The sequence below is a fragment of the Peromyscus leucopus genome, chromosome 1 (assembly GCF_004664715.2).
Source record: "Peromyscus leucopus breed LL Stock chromosome 1, UCI_PerLeu_2.1, whole genome shotgun sequence".
Taxonomy (NCBI): domain Eukaryota; kingdom Metazoa; phylum Chordata; class Mammalia; order Rodentia; family Cricetidae; genus Peromyscus; species Peromyscus leucopus.
The window spans coordinates 11,258,913-11,280,859 of NC_051063.1; the positions used below are offsets into that span (position 1 = coordinate 11,258,913).

The window sequence follows — 21,947 nt, forward strand, 5'->3', positions numbered from 1 at the left end:
CTCTTAATGCAGAGGTCTTGGAGAAGGCATTCTTTCTTCAGTTATCAACATGCCCACATTTGGCAAACAACGTGTCCTGTCTAAGGGCCCTGGAAGAGTGGAATGATGCACTATTCTGAAAGTTAGGTGCTGCCTAGAAAGTTGCCTTATGAGCATTGCAAGTAATTAATGAATTCGGATTTTATTTGCTCATATATGGAGTCCTACAACCTCCATTTCTTGATCGTGCTTACAAATACCCACAAAGACCTGGCACAAAAGTTAGAAAAGGGGCTTCTAAAACTTTTGGTTTTATATGTGTACACTAGATGCCATGATGTCACTGCTAATATTTTTGTGTTTGGGCTTCATCTTTCTTTGCAGAGTAATCATAAGAGCAGATGGGATCAAATCAACCAAATCCAAGCATTCTGCTTGGAAAAACACAAGATGTTGATAAAATAAATGCAGGAATCAGACAGGTAATGTGAACAGATGAAGTGAGCCAGGGTTCTACCTCCAGATTTTTTTAATTCAGTTGAGCTCAGGGAAAGGATCGAAAAAAAATTGCATTTCTAACAATTTTTCTGGTGGTGCTAACATTACTGATCCAGAGAGCACACATTTAAAAAGCTTTCATTTTCTCATTTTTTAAAATTTTGCTTCAGCATGCATGCAATGATTGTCCATGTTAATGAAGCACAGTGTGGTATTTCAGCACACATGCTTAGACTCTACTGATGACATCAGGGCTGTTACCATTTCTAACTCCTCATCATTTCTTAATGATTGGCATCCACATGCTTCTCTTGTCTGAGTCCTCATAAAATCTACAATTGGGGATTAAGATCTGCAGTGGCCCCACGATGCTGTGAGGTGCCAAAATTTGCTTCTAGCTGTTATCCAGTCCTTCTCTGTCCTGCTTCCCTCCCTACCCTTCCTCACCTCTAGTAATCACTGGTCTACATTCAGTTTGACTAGCTTTACCCTCCTCTTGTTAATGTAAGAATATGCAGTACTTATCTGAGTATGACTTAGGTCAGTTAGCACAATGTTCGTTGGTTCTAACCATTTTGCTGCTAATGGCAGGATTTCTTCGTTCTTTATGGTTGAATGATAACTGATTGTGCATATATAATCCATTTCTTCATCAGTTTGCCTGTCAGTTGGGTAGCAAGATTCATTATGTATCTTTGCCATTGTGAATGGTGCTACAATGATCACTGATGTTTCTTTGGTATGCTAATGCCATTTCCTGTGGATCCTATAGAGATCACACTTGGAGAACCACTGCTATGTGAACGTCTGGCTTGCTGTGGAGTTTGTGGACTGAGTCCATGCACTGTAGGCAATGCCAAACTAGTATCTAGTTGAGTTTCCTCAGAGTAGTATTTAATCATGGTTATAAGGTTAATTGAATGTAGACCATGTCCCCAAGAGCATTATTGTGCTACCAGATCTAGGAGCAGAGAGGGCCAGCAAAGAGAAGAAAAATTTCTTTCTCTATACCACCTCTCACTACAGGGGACATTACACAACACTGTAGATGGAAGCCTCCAGAAACTTATTCCTGGGGTGTTACTGGCTTGTCTAAACCCCACTGCTTACAGATCTAGACCCAACCATTTGCTGGCGAGCTGGCAATAACAATCCTAGCATTGGAAGAAGTTGGGGGTAAAGCATCCTTTCCCATCGCTTTGTCACTTGCGTCAGTTTGGAAATAGAATGGGACTCAAGTCCACAAGCAAATACAGAAGGCCACCTTACTCTTGGCTTGCTGGTCCTGAGATTCTACTCACCAAATTCAGCACCATTGGAAGCAACACACTTCTTGGTCTCCTGCAGAGTGTGTCCTAGCTTTAAGGCAACACTCACACACATGGCTGTCCATGTCAAAGAAAGTTGGAAATTCTAACAGAAGAGCTGGTGAGTCGGGGCTGTCCTGTGTGCCGGTCATTAGCTTGACCTCATTAAAGCCATCACAGGGGCATTTCATGTAACTGCTTGCTGCTTTAGTGTTTCAATGCAATGAAACTTGAGAAAAAGTCTTTTCTCCCTCTGTTCATTGGAACAGATCAAATAGAATGTTTAAGTCTGTGGAAGAGCAGAGTAACTCTCAGATGCTTTTAGTTTTATTTACCCCATTCTCCTTCAAGACTGGGCTCGGAAGTGAGCCTAGGCAAAGAGAACCACAGCATTTCAGAGGGTACACGTTACATACATACATGAAACACTAAGGGGCTTTAAACATTAAGTTGTCTTTAAAGAGCTAAACAAAAAGTTTATAGACATGCAAAGGGAAACCATAGGATAAGAAGGTGATTTCTAAATTTCTGATTTTCACTAGGGCTAATAGATCACACCTCTAATCTTAGCAGTGGACAAGTTGAAGCAGGAAGATTGCTATGAGTTTAAGGCAGACATGGGCAACCCATTGAGTTTCAGGTCAACTTAACCTAAAGAGTGGGACTCTATCTCTATTTTATTTATTTTTTATTTTTCTTGATGGTTTTTAGTGAAACAATTTTAGAGTTAAATTCTTAAATTAAAAAAATCTAGAAAAGTTTAAACAGATATAGAAGTATGTATTGCATATGTAAATGACAATTGTCCTCCAACCAATGTGTATATCACTCAGCTTCAACAGTTGTTAACATCTGGCTAATCTTAGTTTCTTTCCACTAATTACTCATTCAGCTTTGAAGCAAATCCGAAAGTTAAAGTTAGCATTCTTGCCACAGGTGAAAGTTCTCTGAAGACCATCTTTATTTTCCAGGAACTAAAGAGATCCAACAGCTTAAGAATAAGAGAAAAAAAAAAACTCAGAACCAGCTCTCCAGGTTATTTGTCTCTCCTGTCCTCAGTCCAGATCCATCTTTACTGTTTTCTGTCCTGTTTTGTTCTGGAAGTGAGCTCACTAAAAATTCTATCTCAGGGTCATCAATTATCCTCATCTGTGAGGTAGAATCCCCACTGGCCTCCAGCTAGTTTTAAACAAAACATCATCAGGAAATCTAAGGTTGAGAGAAGAGAGACTGGGCTCTTCCACCCAAGCCCAGCTACTTCCTCCATGGCTGGGCAGAGTCTGTATCCCTGTTACTCTAACATCTGTCAAATGTCTACCTCTTCACTGGTTCAACTTTTGCTTTAAATCTAGGGGTGCTGAATGACACCTACTATGCTTGCTTTGAGTATTTCAGCATTCCTTGACTATGACCTCGATGGCAGGGACAGTGTCCTAAAGAGCTGTTGGACTCTGTATCCATCTCAGAGCTAAATATAAAGCAAAGGCTTTTGCCCTGTTTTGCATGGACCTAACTCTACCTACTATGGCTTTGATGTGTTCTACGAAATGTATGTGTTGGAAACTTGACTCACAGGCAACAAGGTTGAGAAGTAGGGTTTAATACAAGTGGACTAGGCAGTGAGGGATCTTCTACAATCGTTGGCTTGATGATGTAATCTTGGGAATAGGTTAGATATAAAAGCAGGTCTGTCTTCCTTTTGTTCTCTTACTGTCACGGGTGACCCAGCACCAAGGCCTTCACCAGAGGCCACTGCCATGTACATAGATCTCACAGTCCCCAGCAACGTTCAGCCACAGTCATATTGTTTATAATTTATCCAGTCTCAAGTATTGTGTTATTGCAGGTCCAAATGAGCCAAGACACTGATCCAGGCAACACTTTGGAAAACACTTAAGGAAAATACTTTGCCATTTTCTCAAGAACAAATAAGTCAACATCACCTTCTTTCCAGATAATTTCTTCCTTTTTATCTTTTCAACTCCCTTCAGGGAAAATAGCAGAAAAATAAGAAGTCCAGTGGTTCATTGCCATGCTACATTACCCTTTCTTGGACATGTGTGTATATAGCTAACATCAAAGAAGATGTGGGGGAGGAATGAATGCTTAGAGGAATGAGAAGAAATTGTTCCTGGGAACAATATTTTCTTAGGAGGATACCCTGGTTCAAGATTCATGCCCATGATTTTCTTTATTCAAAAGCTAATACTCAGTATACTTAACAAACAGTAAGCCACCAAAATGTACCAGTTGTGTTACCTATCATTTTGTTGTGGTGGGCTTAGATTTCTTTTTGTTCCCTTTTCTGGGACAGGATCTTACCATGCACCAGTGTAGACTTCAGACCCCAAATCCTTCTGCTTTACCTTCTCTGCAATGCTTAGCCCTGTACCTAGATTTTTTTTTAATAGTAGCCATTTGCTGTGGTAGATTTTTTTCTCTTATTTTTCATTTCTACTGTGCTAAGAACAATCATGGTTTCTCCAGTGTACATTGGATGATTGTAATTGCTTCATTAGACAAGTGTTCAAAGATGTTCAAACATGCAAGGCAATTTAATTATTCATAGTAATACAAATGGGGGTTAAAAGGAGAAACAGGACTTTGCTTTGGTAACGTCTTTATCTTAAAGTATGCTTTGAAGTTTCTTTAAAGCAAGTTCACTATTTAGAGGTTTAGCTCTTAGAAACACTTAGAAAGTAGTCTTGTGGCAGCTCATGGAAAAGGTCATCAACACTCCACCCAACTGTGAAGACTGGCAGCTATAATAATGACTAGCTTGGCAAAATATGCCTGTTGGTGCATAGTGGTACGAATGTTATAAAGGTAATCAGCTGCTTTCTGATTGGATTTAAGGCCTGCTTCACAAAAGGGAACTCATACTTGGTGCTGTAAGCTTGGCCAAGAACCCAAAACTAGTGAAGTTATAGGGCATTTGGGGGAACCTACTATTATTGTTTTGCTCAATGAACATGGTATCAAGCTGCCTTCTAAATACTTATCTTCACACCTGTAGATTATTTCAGTGTCCACTCTTTAGAGGAGCTTCTTTTAGATAACACTTAATACAGAGACATCTGGTCAAAGTACAGAGAATAAATGATTTGTGCCTGAATGGGACATCTGAATAACTCCCCTCCAAAGACTTAGGGAACATGATGGAAGAAGGGGCAGAAAGAAATTGGGGAAGATGGCTGTGAATTAGTATCTTCTGGAAATGGCATGCTCAATGCACTCATGAATTTTCTGCAGCTGTGATTATCTGCAGGAAACCTGAACAAGATTGGGTTGTCAGCATTTCAATATGGAAGAAGAAAGGGCTCATGAAGCCATTCTCCTACCCATGGGACTATCGACAATTAATGGTCACTGGAGGAAGAGTTATTATTTTCTTAAGGGGTATGGCCACTGATAAATTGCCCACAATACAATAAATGACCTCCTACCCATGCTCATGATGGTAACCCTATTTAAACTTAATGGGATGGGTCTCTCTCTCTCTCTCTCTCTCTCTCTCTCTCTCTCTCTCTCTCTCTCTCTCACGCACACGCACACACACACAAAGAAAGGGAGGGATGGAGAGATGAAATTAAGAAGACTGTGGAGAAGAAGGGTTTCAGTGGGAGAAAGAAGGGAAAAGAAAAAGGGCAATAGGGAGTTAAATGGACTAAAGTTCATTATATATATGTATGACATTTTCAAAGAATATAAAACAATTTAAAAATACAATTTTATTTTATTAATGGCTGAATAATATTCCATTGTATGAATGAGCCATATTTCATTATCCATCCAACAGTTGATGGACCTCTAGGCTGATTTCCTGGCAATAATGAACATGGATGAGCAAACATCTCTGTAATAAGATAGAATCCTTTAGATCTATGTCTAAGAGCGGTATAGCTGGATCATGTGATAGATCTAGTTCTAACTTTTTGAAGAACATCCACACTGATTTTTTGTAGTGACTGCTCCAGTCTCACCAGCAGTGAAAAAGTATTCTTTCCTTCCATTCTTGCCAGCATTTGTCATCATTTATTCTTTTGGTTTTAGCCATTCTGACTGAGGCAAAATGAAATTGTGCTGTGGATGGAACTGGAAATAATGATTCTGAATGAAATAACCCAGACTCAGAAAGACAAACATCATATGTTTTCTCTCATTTGTGGATATTAGCATTGGTTTTTCAGATATGTTTGCTTCATTTGGACTAGCCAAAAAGGTTAAGAAATTAGTAATGGACCATGGTGGGGAGGTTCAAGGGAGATAGAAATAAATGATATATAGGCTCAAAGAGGGTTAATAGAACAGAAGAGATGAAATTTGAGTGGGGAATGGGAGGACAGGGTAGATGAGGGAATATGGGAGTGGCAATACATATCACTAGACCTTTTGAAAAAGTCATACATTACTGTAGAAGCTTCCCACTATATTGGTGTAGGTGTTATAATGTATATTATAGGTAGGCATAGGTATAGGTATAGGTGTAGGTATAGGTAAATAGTTATACACATATAGGAATAGAGTTAAAATGGAGTTACCCTATAACAGGATTACAATACACTTACTAGATACTACAGGCTAATAACTAAAGGACTCAGTGATAGGAATAGATTAACCCTCTTGGAGTTGTTGGCCAGTGAGGTCTCCTAGACCCCAAATAGTACAGGATATTATCAATGCTATTGGCTACACTGAAGAATTCAATATTAAGACCCTATTGCTGAAGAAACTACGTTCTTAAACAAACATGTAGAAATTTATCTGGTACTCAATTGAATTCTTCACCTTTACTGACTAGTGTTCATAGTTCTGGGGGGTGCTATGTACATTATCGAAGGAGAAGAGTAATTATCACTCTTGCCCAGATGTCGTCCTGCAAGCTATAGTAATATCTGGTCTGACAAGACACTGGTGCAACAGTGGCATGAATATCATGGAAGTAACCAACCACTTTCTGATTGGATTTAGGTCCAGCACAACAATGTGAAACTCATCCCTGGCACTATTATTGGGCCGAAAATCTATAGCTGTACAGCTCATTACCACTAGGAATGAACTTAACACTAATATTCTGCTAAAAGGACATTGCATTAAGCCAATTCCTAATGACTTATCATTATACCCATAGATTAATTCATCTCTTAACCCGAATCAGAGAAGGATCTACCTGCAGTAGATGGTGAATAACACAGAAAACCACAACTAGCCAACCACAACTAGGGAATAAGAGACTGCAGAATGCTCAGCCCCATGTGGGGCATCTATAGCATAACCCTCCTTCTAAGGTTAAGGGATCATTGCAGAAGAGGAGCATAAAGACTCTAAAGAGCCAGAGGTGGTAGATAAACACAAGGAAATGGTGTCCTTCACATACAGCAGGACACATGTAAACTAGAAGTGATTGTGACAGCCTGCACAAAGCTGCAGAACACACTTAAGTAAGACAAAAATCTCAGCGTGGAGGTCAACATGATGTCTTACCTCTAGTTGAAGAGGTATTGGGAACTGATAGCTGCTGGGAGAGGAAGGAAGTTGTCTTTAAGAATGCTGCCCCTGAGCCAGGCAGTGGTGGCACACACCTTTATTCCCAGAGGCAGAGCCAGGCGGATCTCTGTGATTTCAAGGCCATCCTGGTCTACAGAGCGAGATCTAGGACAGGCACCAAGACTACACAGAGAAAGCTTGTCTTGAAAAAAACCAATAATAATAATAATAAAAAAGAATGCTGCTCCTGGTAAGTTGGCCACAAATTGGATTAATGGATAGGACATCTTTTTTTCCTATCCATTAATCCAATTTGTTGGGGGGTTGGTCTGGAAGGAGTTGGGAGTTGGGGAGAGGGAGGGTATGATTATACCACATTGTATGAAATTCTCAAAGAATTGATTTTTTTAAAAAAGAAAAATATAATTTAAAAAGAGAAATTAAAAATGTATTAAAACTTGAAAACAACAGGTCTATTCCATCTTTAAAATTATTACAGTTGGGAAAGGCTAAACAAACAAACAAACAAATAAGATAAAGGAAATGTTAAAAATTAAAAAAAAATATGAGAACTAGATTCTGATAAAATATTCTGTAAATTATTAGGATAATTGATGAGACTTGAATATGGCAATGTATTATAAAAATCAGTATCAGTGGAACATACTATATTTTCTCAATTTGAAAAAAAAAACATTCTCGTGGTTAGCATTGGGAATCCTTGAGGTTTCTGTTTTTTCCCCATTCTCAACCTCCCTTCATCCTTCCTTCTCTCCCTCCATCCTTCCTTCAGTCTTTGTCCTTCATTATTTGCTTCCTCCTTCTGAGGGAGTTCTTCTGACAGTCAAACCCATGGCTCTGAGGACACACAGTTCAACAAGCAAATGGTTATAGAGCTGTTACTGTATGCTGATCACTGTGAAGAATAAAGAAACACTCACAGTCCTGAGGAAGAATGAGGACAGAATGACCCTTGGGCAGAGGGAGCATCTCAGTAGGGTTGCAAAGCATCCCCTACTGTGACAGCGTCCCCAACTAACTTGTCTAGAGAGAGACTCAGCTTCTTACACATTTAGCTGAGTAGGGATGAGGCCATTCATTCAAACACCCAGAAGCTCCCAAGTATTAAGTGCTAGAATCAGAGGAGCATTGATGATACATCCATCTATCAGGCTCTCAATTCTCTCGACTGGAGATGTCCGTTAGATTAGCAGTGTTGCTCATTCCATCATTTGCCCTTTCCATTTGATGTGTATGCATGCTTCCAGTTTTTCCTGCATGGTGCCAGGGAAGCTGATGCAAATGTGAGATCTCCAGAAGCTCACAGTCTAATGAAGAGATGCATTTTGTAAACAGACGTCTCTGAAGGCTACACATGCTCTGACAGATGTGTCTATAGAGCAGAAGTTCATATAGAATTAGGCTATAATGACCTGAGTTGGATCTTCAGGGCCCACATGTTAGAGGGAGAGAACTGATTTCCATCACTTGTTCTATGATATTCACACAAGCACCATAGCACACATGTACATGCGGATATAGACCACACATAAACGATAAATGAATAGATGTAAGTTTTTTATAGAGGGAAGGCTAATTCTACTGGGAAGTGGTCAGTAGACGTTTCCTTTATACAGTAGTTTGCCCTTGAATTGATTATAGAAGTGAGTATTTTTTTTAAATCAGAAGATGGAAATACTGTGGGAAGGATGAGTGTGTAGGATACGGGATTTCACTGGTCAAAAGTAACATCAAAGGTACTATTTTCATTAGTAAGATAGCTCTTCCAGCATTTAGGAATCTGGTCTTTGCCAAGGGTATTGGACCATGTGGGAGAGGATGCTACACAGGGGCGCTGCAGCCAGACCATAGGGAATATCTGTATTATGGGAAGGAGTTTGGTTTCTGTATCCATCAGGCCCTTAGGCGCTACTACACCCCTCCCCCAGGAAGTACTAAGAGGTTACTCACCTTGTCATGGGGCAGCTGGTACAGTCTTCTTGAGTTGGTCCCCAACACTTGGCACACGAGGCTTCACAGGTACGGCAGTGGCCTTGCTCATCAATGTATTCTCCTGTGGAACAAAATCTAGCTGCTTACTGCACTCCACATGGCAAGCCTGCCTGGGCTGGCAGTCAGGGAGCAGCCAGAGTGCTTGATGGCTACTTGAGCCATGGAAAGAACACAAGGGTGGTCACAGTTCCAGTCAAGCATTGGCCAGGCCACACCCACATCTCGTCTAATCATGTTATACAGGGAAGGATTGTAGTTGTGGGGCAAGAATGGGATTAGAGTTCTGGCTGGAATTTGGCAGATGGGAACTAGACGTTATTCTGGAAGGTCACCAGTGAAGAAACAGAGGGTGTTCTCATTCAGCTGGCAGGTTTATCTTTCCCACAGGAGTACATGTCTGATCTTGCCACAGAACTCAGTGTAGCTTCACAAATTTCTCTTGAACACTGGAAATCACCATCACAGCAGAAGGGTAGAGAGAGGTCAACCTCACTGAAGGTATCAAAGACAGGATGGCACTCAACTCCTATACCACATTCCTTCTCCCTTGTCATTGTAAAAAATCCAAACCACCACCACAACAAAGTCACCATAATTAGAGAGGTTTCTTTAGTCAGATCCCAAAAGCCACATTTTGTTTTCATTGTTTGAAAACAGATAATCCTCAGAATAAAATGTTGTTCCGATTCTGGCAGAACCACCCCCTCACTTGGCCCCAGACCACTCCCAAATGTGTCAGCTGTTTAACCATCTGTAGCTTGTCAATCTGAGGCCCACCAAGAGTGGGGAGGTACCATGATACACTCATGGTTTAGTCAGCCCACCTCATTGATCTGATGAGATTACTGCTGGCTCTACTGTAGTTACATTCAGAAAAGCCATGGAAACACATGGATGAAGATGGGTTAAGCCATCCTCTGCCTTCCTCACAGAACTCATTCACCCTCTAGAACTAAACCACACTGAAAGAAATGAAGAGCTTGCCAGAGTTTGCTCTTCTAAAGTACAAAATGCCTTTCATATAGAGATGTCTTTCACATAAAGTCTATTAAGTTGGCTAAGGGAAAGGGAAATAGGTATGTTTGGAATGAGTCAAACAACTCTGATCAGCTTACCTTCTATTACCAAAGTACAGTGTGTTGTGGAATATTACTTTGCTATGTAAAGATGTGTTACATTTGTTTAATGATGTAAAAATGTGTTGCTTTGCTTGCCTAAGGCACCTGATTGGTCTAATAAAAGCAGAACAGCCAATAGCTTGGCAGTAGAAGGCTGGTGGTGCTGGCAGGCAGAGAGAATGAGTAAGAGGAGAAATCTAGGCTTGGGAGAGAAGGAGAGAGGAGAGAATGAGGGAGAAAAAAAGGAAGATGCCCAGAGCCAGCCAGCTAGCCAGGTGTCAGCCAGACAGACATGGAGTAGGACATACAGAATGAAAGAAAGGTAAAACAACCCTGAGGCAAAATGTAGATGGAGAGAAACAGGTTAATTTAGGTTATAAGAACTAGTGGGATCAGCATAAGATAAGGCCAGCATTCATAACTGATAGATCTCTGTGTCATGATTTGGGAGCTGGATGGTGGCCCAGAAGAAAGCCTGTGACAACAGTGTGACCAGGACTCTAACAGGTAACTGTATAATGCAGTCGTGGTTCTTTGCTTGGGAAGAGAGACCTGTACTCACAAAAATGACATTAGGGGAAAAGAACGCAAATATGTGTGTTGGTGAGCATCCGTGGTATCCACCTGGCAAATGGTCAAATGGCCACTGAAACACAGCTCTCATGTGTCGCATGTCATGCTCTCTGGCGTTGTCTGCTCTCCCTTTCTCAGGGACACATTTTACTAAGTCACATAAAGGTGTTGAATGGTGTCTTAGTTTCTTCTCCTTTTGTTATTGCTGTAATAAAATGCCTGATGAAAGCAACTTTAGAGAGAAAGGATTTATTAATCTGCTTACAGTTCGGGGTGCAGTCTATCACGGCAGAAAAAATCAAAGTAGTAGGAGCCTGCAGCACCTGACCGCTGCATGTTCACAATGGAGACGCGGAGAGCGATGGATGCTCGTGTTCAGATTGCATTCTCTCCTTCATCCAGGCTCTGACTTAGACCCAGGTGCCACTCACTTTCAGTGTGGGACTTCCCAGTTCATTTATCCTAGTTAACACAATCCTTCACAGGCACACCAGCAGGCGAAATCATCTCTCTCAGGCTGTCTCCTAGGTGACTGCAGACCTGGTTAACTTGACAGTTAACACTAACCAACACAAATAAGCTAGTTGCCTGCTAATTAACCAGCAACCTCAAAGCAGAAAAATAGCTTGGACTTCTGCCAAATAGGAGCGGTGCTGAGTCTACGTCACCTGAAACAGCGTCGTATGTTGGCAGCCTGCTTTTTAATTGGCTGAGGCTCTCCTGTTCCGTCTGTTGTTTATTGCCCTTGCTAGAGTATCTTTTCACCGCTGTTGTAGCAGGTTCAACCACTTGGTGCCTGTAGCATCAGTCTGGGGACCAACATAACGAACAGTAGAGGATTCAGGGCAGACTAAGTATGAAGAAGCAGAGCTTACCGACAGGGGCCAATGCAAATAATTTGTGCTTGTAGATGGGTAACACATGTGTATTTTTCAAAAGATATATGCTGAATAGAATAGGAGTGAGAGGAGGTCACAGAGACTTCAAAAACCCAGAGAAACTATATTCCACAGAAGTGTGAACTCGGAGCACAGCTTCTCCATCCACCTACTCTTTGGATGTGTTTGAAACATCTACATGCACGCTGGGCATTTGGTTGAGATTTATAAATACATGAGTTTAAAAGGCCCTGCTTTTGTATTTTCAAAAATTTTGAGAGTCTGGTGTGTGTGCACATGTGTGTGTGTGTATGTGCATGTATGTGTGTGCATGTGAAGGCCAGAAGGCAATGTCAGGTGTCTTTCTCAGTTGTTCACTATCTTAAATTTTTTTTTGAGGCAAGGTCTTTCTCTGAATCAGGAGTTTGGAATCAGCTAGACTGGCTGGTTAGTGAACTCAAGGCACATTCCTGCTACTGCCTCCCCAGCACTGGGATTTAAAAGTGTACTTGGTGCATCTGGCTCTTTATGTGGGTGCTGGGAATTGAACTCATGTTTTCATGTTTGTGTAGCATGCACTTTATTGGCTGAGTCATCATCCAAGAATGATTATGTCGAGGGAATAGTTGTCAATCAAATGTTGCCCAGGGGCTTTATACTTCCTTAGAACACCCAAAGTCTAAGTCAGAAGAGAGAGGCACATGGGGAACCTTTGCAGACCTAGAGGTAGACAGATGCTTTGCTGCCATGCTGGTCCCTACAGAAAATGACACTGTGGTTGGTTTTTCTGATTCCCCATCTTCATCCAATTTAACTTCCGTGATATAACAGAGGTGTCCTGCCTTTTGACAGTGTGAAATAATGTTGTCATCTAAAGGTAGGTTGAACCAAATTTACAGCTCTCCTGGGCCATATACAGCCTGCAGGCCACATATTGGACACTCAAGAAAGTAGATCCCATGCTAGGGTAAGATTATTCCCTAATAACACCTGGCTCTACTGGATCAAAAGCTGCTTGCTGTCAGTGAGAGTTGTGCCACTGTACACCCAAAGTCTTCATAACTACAGATGACACATCATTAGATCAAGCAAGGGTTATTAGGATGTTCCTTTGAACTGTGTTATTTTGTGCATTTTTGTTGTTACTTATTTTTAGACAGTCTCTCACCATATGTCAGGCTATCCTGGATCTTGTTATATATAACAAGGCCAAGCTGCCCTGGGAGCCTCTTGCCTCAGCTTCCTGTGTATCAGGGTTATAAAAGTTACTACCATCATGCCCACATGGGAAATTGTGGATTCTCCCTCATTTTCATCAGTACCTTGGCTGTGGGGTGTCTTGATCTGCTCAACTATAATGGCCCTCATTCAGCACTCACAAAATAACATCTTAGATCTAATGACCATTGAGCATTTTCTAGCTCTAGAATTTTGAAAACATGATCTAAGGCAGTGGTTTTCAACCTTCCTAATGCTGAGACCCTTTAATACAGTCCCTCATGTTGTGATGAGCCCCAGCCATAAAATTATTTTTGTTGCTACTTCATAACTATAATTTTGCTACTAATACGAACCATATGTAAACATTTGTGTTTTCCCATGGTCTTAGGTTATCCCTGTGAATGGGTCATTTGATCTCCAAAGGGGGTCTCGACCCACAGGTTGAGAACTTATAAATGAGTACAAGCTTTTGCACAACTTCACTGCCTTGCGTTCTCCACTTGGGCTGGGCCAAACTTTCTCCAAACCCATGTTCTACTCATACGTGTCAGAAGGAGACATCTTCTGACTTGGTAAGATATCTGAGTTCCCTCAGCTTCCTTTTTCTCAATGCCTAAACCCTTTGTGAGCTCCATGACTGCCCCCTCAACCCCTGTCTTTGAGGAAAGTGTATCTTTCCTCCTACACAGAGTCAACTCTCCATTCAACGCTCTTCATCTTCCTCCCTTGGGATATTTCTGATCAATCCCTCCATCTTCAAGCTCCTCTTTGTGTCTCCATCTTACAACACCCGCAAAGATTCTCCCCTAATCTAAAACCTTCGCAAGCCCCTTCCCTTCCTGATAAGTGACTCCTCAAGGCTGTTTATTTTTCTCTTGTTACTTGGAAACAAAATGGAGAACATTCTGTGACCTTGAAGCTTATGTAAGAAAGTCAACAAGGGACAGCTAAATGGTTCATCCCCCTCCAGTCTACTCGCCTCTTCACTTCGGAGGAAGGACTGGCTTTACAACAGAGGGAGCTCTCCCATTCCATATTTATGTAGACGTCCAGTGAGTCACATAAACAACTGCCCCCAGGCCTCGCACGCAGGCACAAGTTTTTCCCTGCTCATTTGGATCTGAGGAAGTCAGATTCCAAGGACATAAGGAAGTTACTCTTTTTTTTTTCTTTGTTGGAACAGCAAATTCTTGTCATCTGTCTTCATTGCACAATGAAGTTGAATGTTTATGACAGGCGTGATATACAAAATTCTTCGAAGAAGTCACTTTTAGCAGATGTCAGGAGCCAGGATTGTGTTCACCTATCCTACAAGCTCTTCTTTCTGGCATCTTTGACTATTTGTATTATGTCCAGACCATATTTCTCCTGTGATTGGAAAGTTTTCTGTTTCCCTGTTCCCTTCTCATCCTATTTCACAGGGGTTTAAAGGTCACTGAGGAAGTGGGGTCACATGGGGAGGAATGATGCCTTGAAATGTGAAGACCCGACTTAAAAATGAATGCTTATAAATTTTAGCAGTGTACAAGCAAGTGACTTGCTATGCTCACTCCATTCTTGATAACATTGTCAAATGTTATTAATAAACTCATATTAAACGAACTCATATGAGGTCATCCAGAAAAGGTGAACATGCATTATATCATCCTCAGTTATAAAACACAATCTAAGACATAGTAATAGACTTTAGGTACACATGGCTAGACAGTGAGCTAGCTCTTTCTCTGTCTGTCTGCCTCTCTTTCTTTCCTTTCCCCCTCTTTCCTTCATCTCTCCTCTTTTTTGGAGGGATAGAGTCTCATGTAATATTGGTTGGTCTTAAGCTTGCTGTGTAGCAGAATGTGACCTTGAACTCCTGATCCTTTTACTTCCATCTCCTATATTTGGGATTTTAGGCATTGCCATCATGCTCATCTCAAGAGCTTTATTCTATAGAAACATTATGTCTTTATTGATTCAAAGTCTAATATATATATACATATATGTATATATATATATATACACATATGTATATATATATATATATATATATATATATATATATATATATATATATTTCCCCAAAGGAATAAATACTCAAATAATAGATTATGAAGTGAGTTTCAAACAACTTTTTATCAAAGTGACTAGTAAGTAGAGAGGAATAGGTACAGGGAATCCAGCTGTTCAGTGTTGCTAGTTGTTTCATTGAGCAGCCTGGCTATTGATTATTTGCAGCTTTCTATGTAAGGCCTACTTATGTGCCTTATCACCGAGGTTCCAGGAATCAAGTGACTTTATTGAACAATTCCACAATCCCAAGTGCTAATTAAATATACTATCTCTTTGTAAGGAAGCCAATACACAGCTTCCAACTTAAAATGCCATTGTGTGAAGACGATTTTCATGAAAAAGGACTGTGCATTTATTATTTTATGCCAGCTACAATAAATGCTTGGGAACACTCTCAACTAATTCTATGCTAATGAACTAAGTCAGTTTTTAAAGCCTCGTTAAGCTGATGTTTTATAGCAGGGCTCAGTATCTGAGACCTTCAACTGAGACCGCAACACCTTTAGTTTAAAGTCTCCACAGTCACTCAGCCTTAAAGGGGAAGGAGATTAGGACAAGGTCTACAACAGAGATGAACTTTGCAGCTGTTATAGCAAGTGGAACAGGCCAGTCACAAAGGACAAATGTTTCATGAGACCCCCAGAGTAGTAAAAGGCACAAGGACAAAGTGGAACAGTGATTTCCAGGGATGGTAGGGGTCGGTGATGGGGAGTTACAGTTCCATGGGTTCAGAGTTTCAGTTAGAAAAGATGAAGACATTCTGGAGATGGATGGTGGTTATGGCCACACACCAATGCGAATGAATGTACATGCAACAGTTCAACTGAACTCAGAAAATGGCCAAAATGGAAGTTTTTACATTATATATATATATATATATATATATATATATATATATATATTACCACAATTATGAAATCTACCCAATAAGTTTGTTCCTTAACATACCAATGCTTGATATTAACAACAGCAACAAAAATTACTTCAGGCTTTGGGGAATAAATTAAAAAGCTCTGGTTATCTTAGGGTGCACATCTCTCAAATAGAGGCTTGAGAGAGGTGACCGTGTTAGGAAATGGATACACAGACAAACCCATCAGAAGTGAGACATCTGGTAGAGGTGATCCTCAGGATCCACTATAGGCAGAACGAACAAATGGGCAGCCAGGAGAGTCCCAGCTGCCTCCCTAGCCTGGCTGTGTCTCCGCAAGGGTTGAGGGCACACTGCTCCTGTAACCCATTCTCTCAACACTCCCTATGGTACACCTCCCTCTCCACAGGATTCTTGGATTGACGGTGCTTGTGCTTCAGGGTCCTACGGCTCTCTCGTTCTCAGGCTAGGCATGGATCTGTACGTTTGGCACCCTTGGGGTTAGCACTCCTGCAAACTGGATGGATCATAAATTTGAGATCCAGTACACATGCAAATATTTAGCTCCCTTCAGCTTGCATGTTCTTCAAAGGGCAAAATGAAGAGGTGACCCTTCTACTTTCCACCCTTGTTGGAGCCCTGACCACAGTAAGACTCTCAGAGAAGGTACCCACATGAAGTGTTGGCCAGCATACCTGAGTACAGGGAGGATGCTGCAAGCATACAAGCTTCTATTCACTGATGCCTTCCATGTTACAAGTGTTGTACTATGTAATATTTGGTCCAGACAGAAACCCCTTTTGTGAGTGAGAAACTGAGGCTCAGAGGCATGGAACATTTTGCATATGGTAATTCAAGTACGAAGTGATAGCTGGGCTGTGCCCCAGGAACTCAGAGCCTAGCAGTGCTCTTTTTACAGCCTGCCCCTGCGATGGATTCAATTGCCCTTTCTGTGTTCCAAGTAGTTTTGCTGGTTATAAAAAGAAAGGAGAACGTGCCTTACTTAAGCCACTTGGTGAGGTAACAGCAGTATCAAAAGGAAGGTAACTGAAAACGAATGGAAACAGAACAGGCATGGTGTACCTACTGGAGGTTTTTTAATGGTCGAATATGCTTTCCAAATGTATTTTCTCAGAGAAAGTGGCTCCCGTGTATTAAAAAGTCATTTTACAAATCAAATCAACCGAGTCTTTTAAGCAGTTTGTTTCACCTACTAGGCACTAAGCCCCTAAGGGAAATTCAAAGTATCATTTTTTTTTTAATTAGTAAAGCTAATTTATCAGAATCCCCAGAACAAGGATTCCCCTCTCTCTCTCGTATATTTTGGAGTGCTAGCGATTACGCCCAGATGCTCCCACTGCCTGACAAGCACCATAGCACACTGACCTACATTACCAGCATGGACAGGAGTTTGGATGTTGCTTAAATGCTGTCTGAAAATAACATGAATAGCTTACAACCAGAATATCATCTCTCTGATCCCCAGTTTAAAAAAAAAGAATCTATGACATATACAGCCAGGTTCTTGTTTCTGGGTTTCTTAACTGAGCCAATTTAGTGTTGGCTCTGTGTTGGTGAGAGTTCTGTAAGTCCTAGGGTGAAGATGCTAGGGTTGAACAGGCACAAACAGGGAAACTCTGCACCATAACACTACAAGGACACTCTACAAAACTGGAACTCAGGGACAGAAAGTGGAATGTGGTTTACCAGGGGCTGGAGGAGGGGAAGATGCAGGGAGAGGCTGATCAATTAGTTAGAGGGATGAATCTGTGAGCTTTACTGTATGACATGTGGACTATAGTTAACAACAATGTACTGGCTATCTGAAAACCCCAGAGAGTACTTCATAATTTTTCTCACCAAAAAACAAGTATAGGAGGTCCTACATATGTTAATCAGCTCAACTTAGCCATTCCAAAATGTATACTATTTCAAAGCATCATGCTGTATACTGTTTTTAATGAGATGCAAATATTTTATTTATTTTTTATATTTTTCTGTGTGTGTGTGTGTGTGTGTGTGTGTAAAATTTGAGACAATTAGTTCTTTCCTCCTGCCATGTAGGTTCTAGGGATTGAACAAAGGTTGTCAGGTTTGATGGTAAGTGCCTTTATCCAATGAACCATCTTGCCAGCTCCTGTACCTTGTACCCTGTTAATGTGTCAACTAAGAAGGTGGTGGGGAGAAGGCAGTGAAGTAAAACCAGACCCAAGTAGAGAAAAAGCCATGAGTGTAATTGTTATCTACAATTAAACATAGTGAACTTGTAAAACTTCTCATGTCCTGTGGATGAGGATGATGTGGTGGTTATCTGTCTATCATCCATCTTCTGTGTTGCTGTGGGATGAAAAAATATGAAGTAGGAATTCAGCTGACTATGACAAAGCCATATCTGGAAGAAGCCAAGATCCTTTCCAGAGGTTTAAGGAATCTTGATGTTATTGGCTGTTGAGTATTAGCCGTTTCCTGCTATGAATTTCTATGTGCTATTGTAGCTTTTCCATTCCTAAGAACATTATGTTTGACCATTCACTGGGCACAATTTCCCCTGTACACTTAGAGTATTTGTATAACTTTCTCCAACAGACACACTCAAGATCCCCAATTTCAGGCCTTTTTATCACTAGCAACATCTGGCCAGGACCTACTCTGGACGAAAGTATCTTATCTAAGATACCTCCCAGACTTTCTAGACAGACTTAAGCATTTAGACTATCTGTTTGAGAAGGCCTGTTGGATGTGCTAATTAAGCTTAACCTTCTTTCTTCCAAATGCTATCTCTGCTCAGATCAATTAACACAGAACTAAAGGGTTTTTGCTTACCAGGTACCTCAAGTTGTGACTCAGGTTGCCTAGCTACTGAGTGCACTCCCCCACCCTGCCAGAAAATGGTGGCAGCTGAGATAGCTTGGGCAGATAAGGGACCAAAGGAAAAGAGAACTGACTCTGAAGAATAAAGTGAATGGACTAAAGAGTTTCCTGTAAGTAGATTTATTCGAGAATCCCTCAGATTAATTCTCACCACTGGTAGCATCTCTTCTGGAATCCTGAGAAAAGACTATTAGAGGCTAGACCCCAATAGTTATTAATACTGTGTGAACAGTTTCTTTCTTTTTTAAAGAGGGGGATTGCTATGGCTTGGGTTTCAGAGAGTACAGTCCATCCTGTAGTTGTGGGAGCACGAGACAGCAGCTTCTCATTTATCTTCAGAGCAGAAAGCAGAGTAAGGAAGTAATGAGGAAAATGGACCCACCCCAGTGACCTTCTTCCCCCAGGTAGGTCCCACCTCCAAGAGGTCCTTTAGCCTACTGAAACAGCATGCCAGCTAGCAGCTGAGTGTTCAAACATCTGCACCCGTGGGAGCCGTTTCAGACAGGCATGTAAAATTCCATGGCTCTGTTGAGTGAGACTGTCTTTCCATTCCTGTAAGGGATACTAGAATCTTCACAAGTTCTAATGCTATACTTGTTCTCTTGACTCGAGAACTTTTACCTTCAACAGCATGTTCAATTTGTGCTTTCAAAGGCATGGTCTCAGAGAGGAGGAAGGGGCAGTATCTGATGCATATGCACTGACAGGTTGTTTGGGTTTTGACACACAGTAACAGAAGTAAGGGGCCATAATTCTATCAGCTATTTTTTTTCCTTCCGGAATGCCTCTACAACTGCAGGACACAGACCAAAGAGGAAATAGGAAACACTAAGAAAGTGAATGACTAGCAAAATTTGAGGCCAATGAGGTGAATATGCCTCATTGAAGACTCCAGCAAAGTGGAGGGCATCCTACTGAATGTTGCTATGTGTAACATTAGGGGAGCACCTCCTTTCAGGCCCAAGGGGCACATGTTTCCTTCCCCTTTATCGTGATGACGGTAGGTGACACTATTAGGAGTGTAGTCCATGGAGCTTGCCAAACACTTCTGATCTTGTTGAGGGAGTCAGAGCACAGATGGTTAAAGTCTCAAGCCCTTCCTACAGAGAGGACTAAGAACAAAGTGTTCCCTGCTATGGCTCAAGTTCTGAAACACAGATAATCTGTTATCGTCCACTTTCATTCCACAGCAATTCAAAGAGCCTTCCAACCTGCTGTCATCACGTGACCATAAGCTAGGACAGCTGCTCCATTCCACTGGGCCATGGGAAGGAACATCTTCAAATTACCTCCTTCCTCTTCCTCAATGCAAAGTAAGTGCTGGTTTTACCTTTCCTCCCCAACATCCCTACAGCTTCTCATTGTCCTGTCTTCATGTGCACCAATGTCTCAGGCAGCTCTCTAATTAGGAGGAAGGAGAAATCCTGGGAAAAGCAGACTTACATGCCCAGTGTTAGCATTGCAGCCCAGGCTAACTCTGGCAGTTGACAGCTTAGCCTTTAACTGGGTCACTGTCAACATCACCACAGGCATGGGTGCCGATCTTCAGAGATCTGCTGGCTTATCTAGTGACAGATTTGTGAGGAGCCTGGAACCCTGAAGAGTGACTGGGGGGACATGTCATTTGTCAGGTTGCCATATGTTCCATTGGGAGTGACCACATTGTGCTTTTCAAAGAAGCCTAAGAGTGTAAATAGAGAACTGAAGACTGTTCAGTGCTGTGTGTCAGCAGAGCAGGAATCATCATGCTGTACACATGAGGAAAACCTGGAGTTACCCAACCTAGGCTTGAGTTTGGAGTCTCTTCTCTCCAGCTGTCTGAAATTAATCAAACACATATTTGCCTGACATCCCTCTTCTGTGAACTGTGGATAATAACCTCTCATAGCATGTGGTGGGATATTAAATGGGAAAACAGACCTCAAGCACCTTGCTCAGTAGATGGCCAGATGCTATGATGACCAGGTACTTTAATTATGTCTCGCCATCACATTTCTGTTAGCAATGTGGCTACTGTTTACTTGAAGCTTCGTTTGTCCGAACTAGCCATTCAGTCCTCAGAAGCTAACTCTCGGAACACTCTTCAAACCCTAGCAGACTGTATTCCAAACTGGGCCTTTCCTGCCCTTCCCAAGAGGAATTGGATGATGTATTGGCTACATATGTGGGTGGCAATGAGGCAATGAAAGTGAAAGACCCTGTGGACTGAGGGCAGTCACCGCTCGAAGCAAGTGAGCTGCAAGATGCAGCCTGCACACGTTATTTTACTTATTATTTATTTTGTTAACTGCCCTTGGAGACAGCCTCTGTGTATAAGAGTGAAATCAGCTTGTCTTCAATTTTGCTGTGGAAAATCACAGAGCTGTGGGTGTGGTCTTCTCAGGCAGCTGAGGTCAAAGTCTTTCAGAAATGGGTTCAGCTCTGTTAGATGAGGCTATCATCTAGGATGCCTGGTCCCTCAATAGAGTAGTCATTAGTCATGGGCCACTTTCTGTATGCATCAATGCATGTTTTCTGGTTTTTAGGTCTCATATTACCCAAGCTGACCTTGAACTCTAAGAAGACAATAGTGACCTTGAACTCCTGACCTCCCAAATGCTATGATTATCAAGGTGTACCACCATGCCTATCATCTCGAATGGGAAGATGACATCCACTTTCTTACATGGAAGCTGTAAAGACCAATTGTGTATTGTTCTCTCTTGGTGAGGTGGAGCCTGTAAGCAGGAGAGCATGGAAGTGAGGTACTGGGAAGGGAGCAGGTCCAAGTCTATGTGAGATGTATACAGGAGCAGATGGGTTAGGGAAGAGTCAGAATCCTGGACTCAGAAAGTCTCAGCTGTTTCTCTGCCTACCTGTGTCCTGTCCTTCTGTATAATCTGAATTTAGTTATAGCTTGGGACTGTCTAGAGCCGCCATCTGGTACTAGAATCTGTGTGGCCCCATCATGGGGAGGATGCTCATTTCTTCTCTTTAAGTTTCTTTGCCTTCTTATTGTGTGCTTTGGTGACTTGAGCAGTCCTCTTTCCTCTCAGAGAATAATGACTTCCCTCAGAGTTAGGAGCCAGATGTAGAGGCT

General features: G+C 41.6%; 1 protein-coding gene across 1 annotated transcript in view; it reads right to left on the minus strand.

Annotated features, from left to right (window-relative positions):
• Pcsk5 (proprotein convertase subtilisin/kexin type 5) overlaps positions 1-21,947 on the minus strand; it is a 425,182-nt gene that overhangs the window by 87,861 nt on the left and 315,374 nt on the right. Inside the window, 1 exon segment of the mRNA XM_028874891.2 lies at positions 9,243-9,345. Within this exon segment, the coding sequence (XP_028730724.1) occupies positions 9,243-9,345 (103 nt within the window).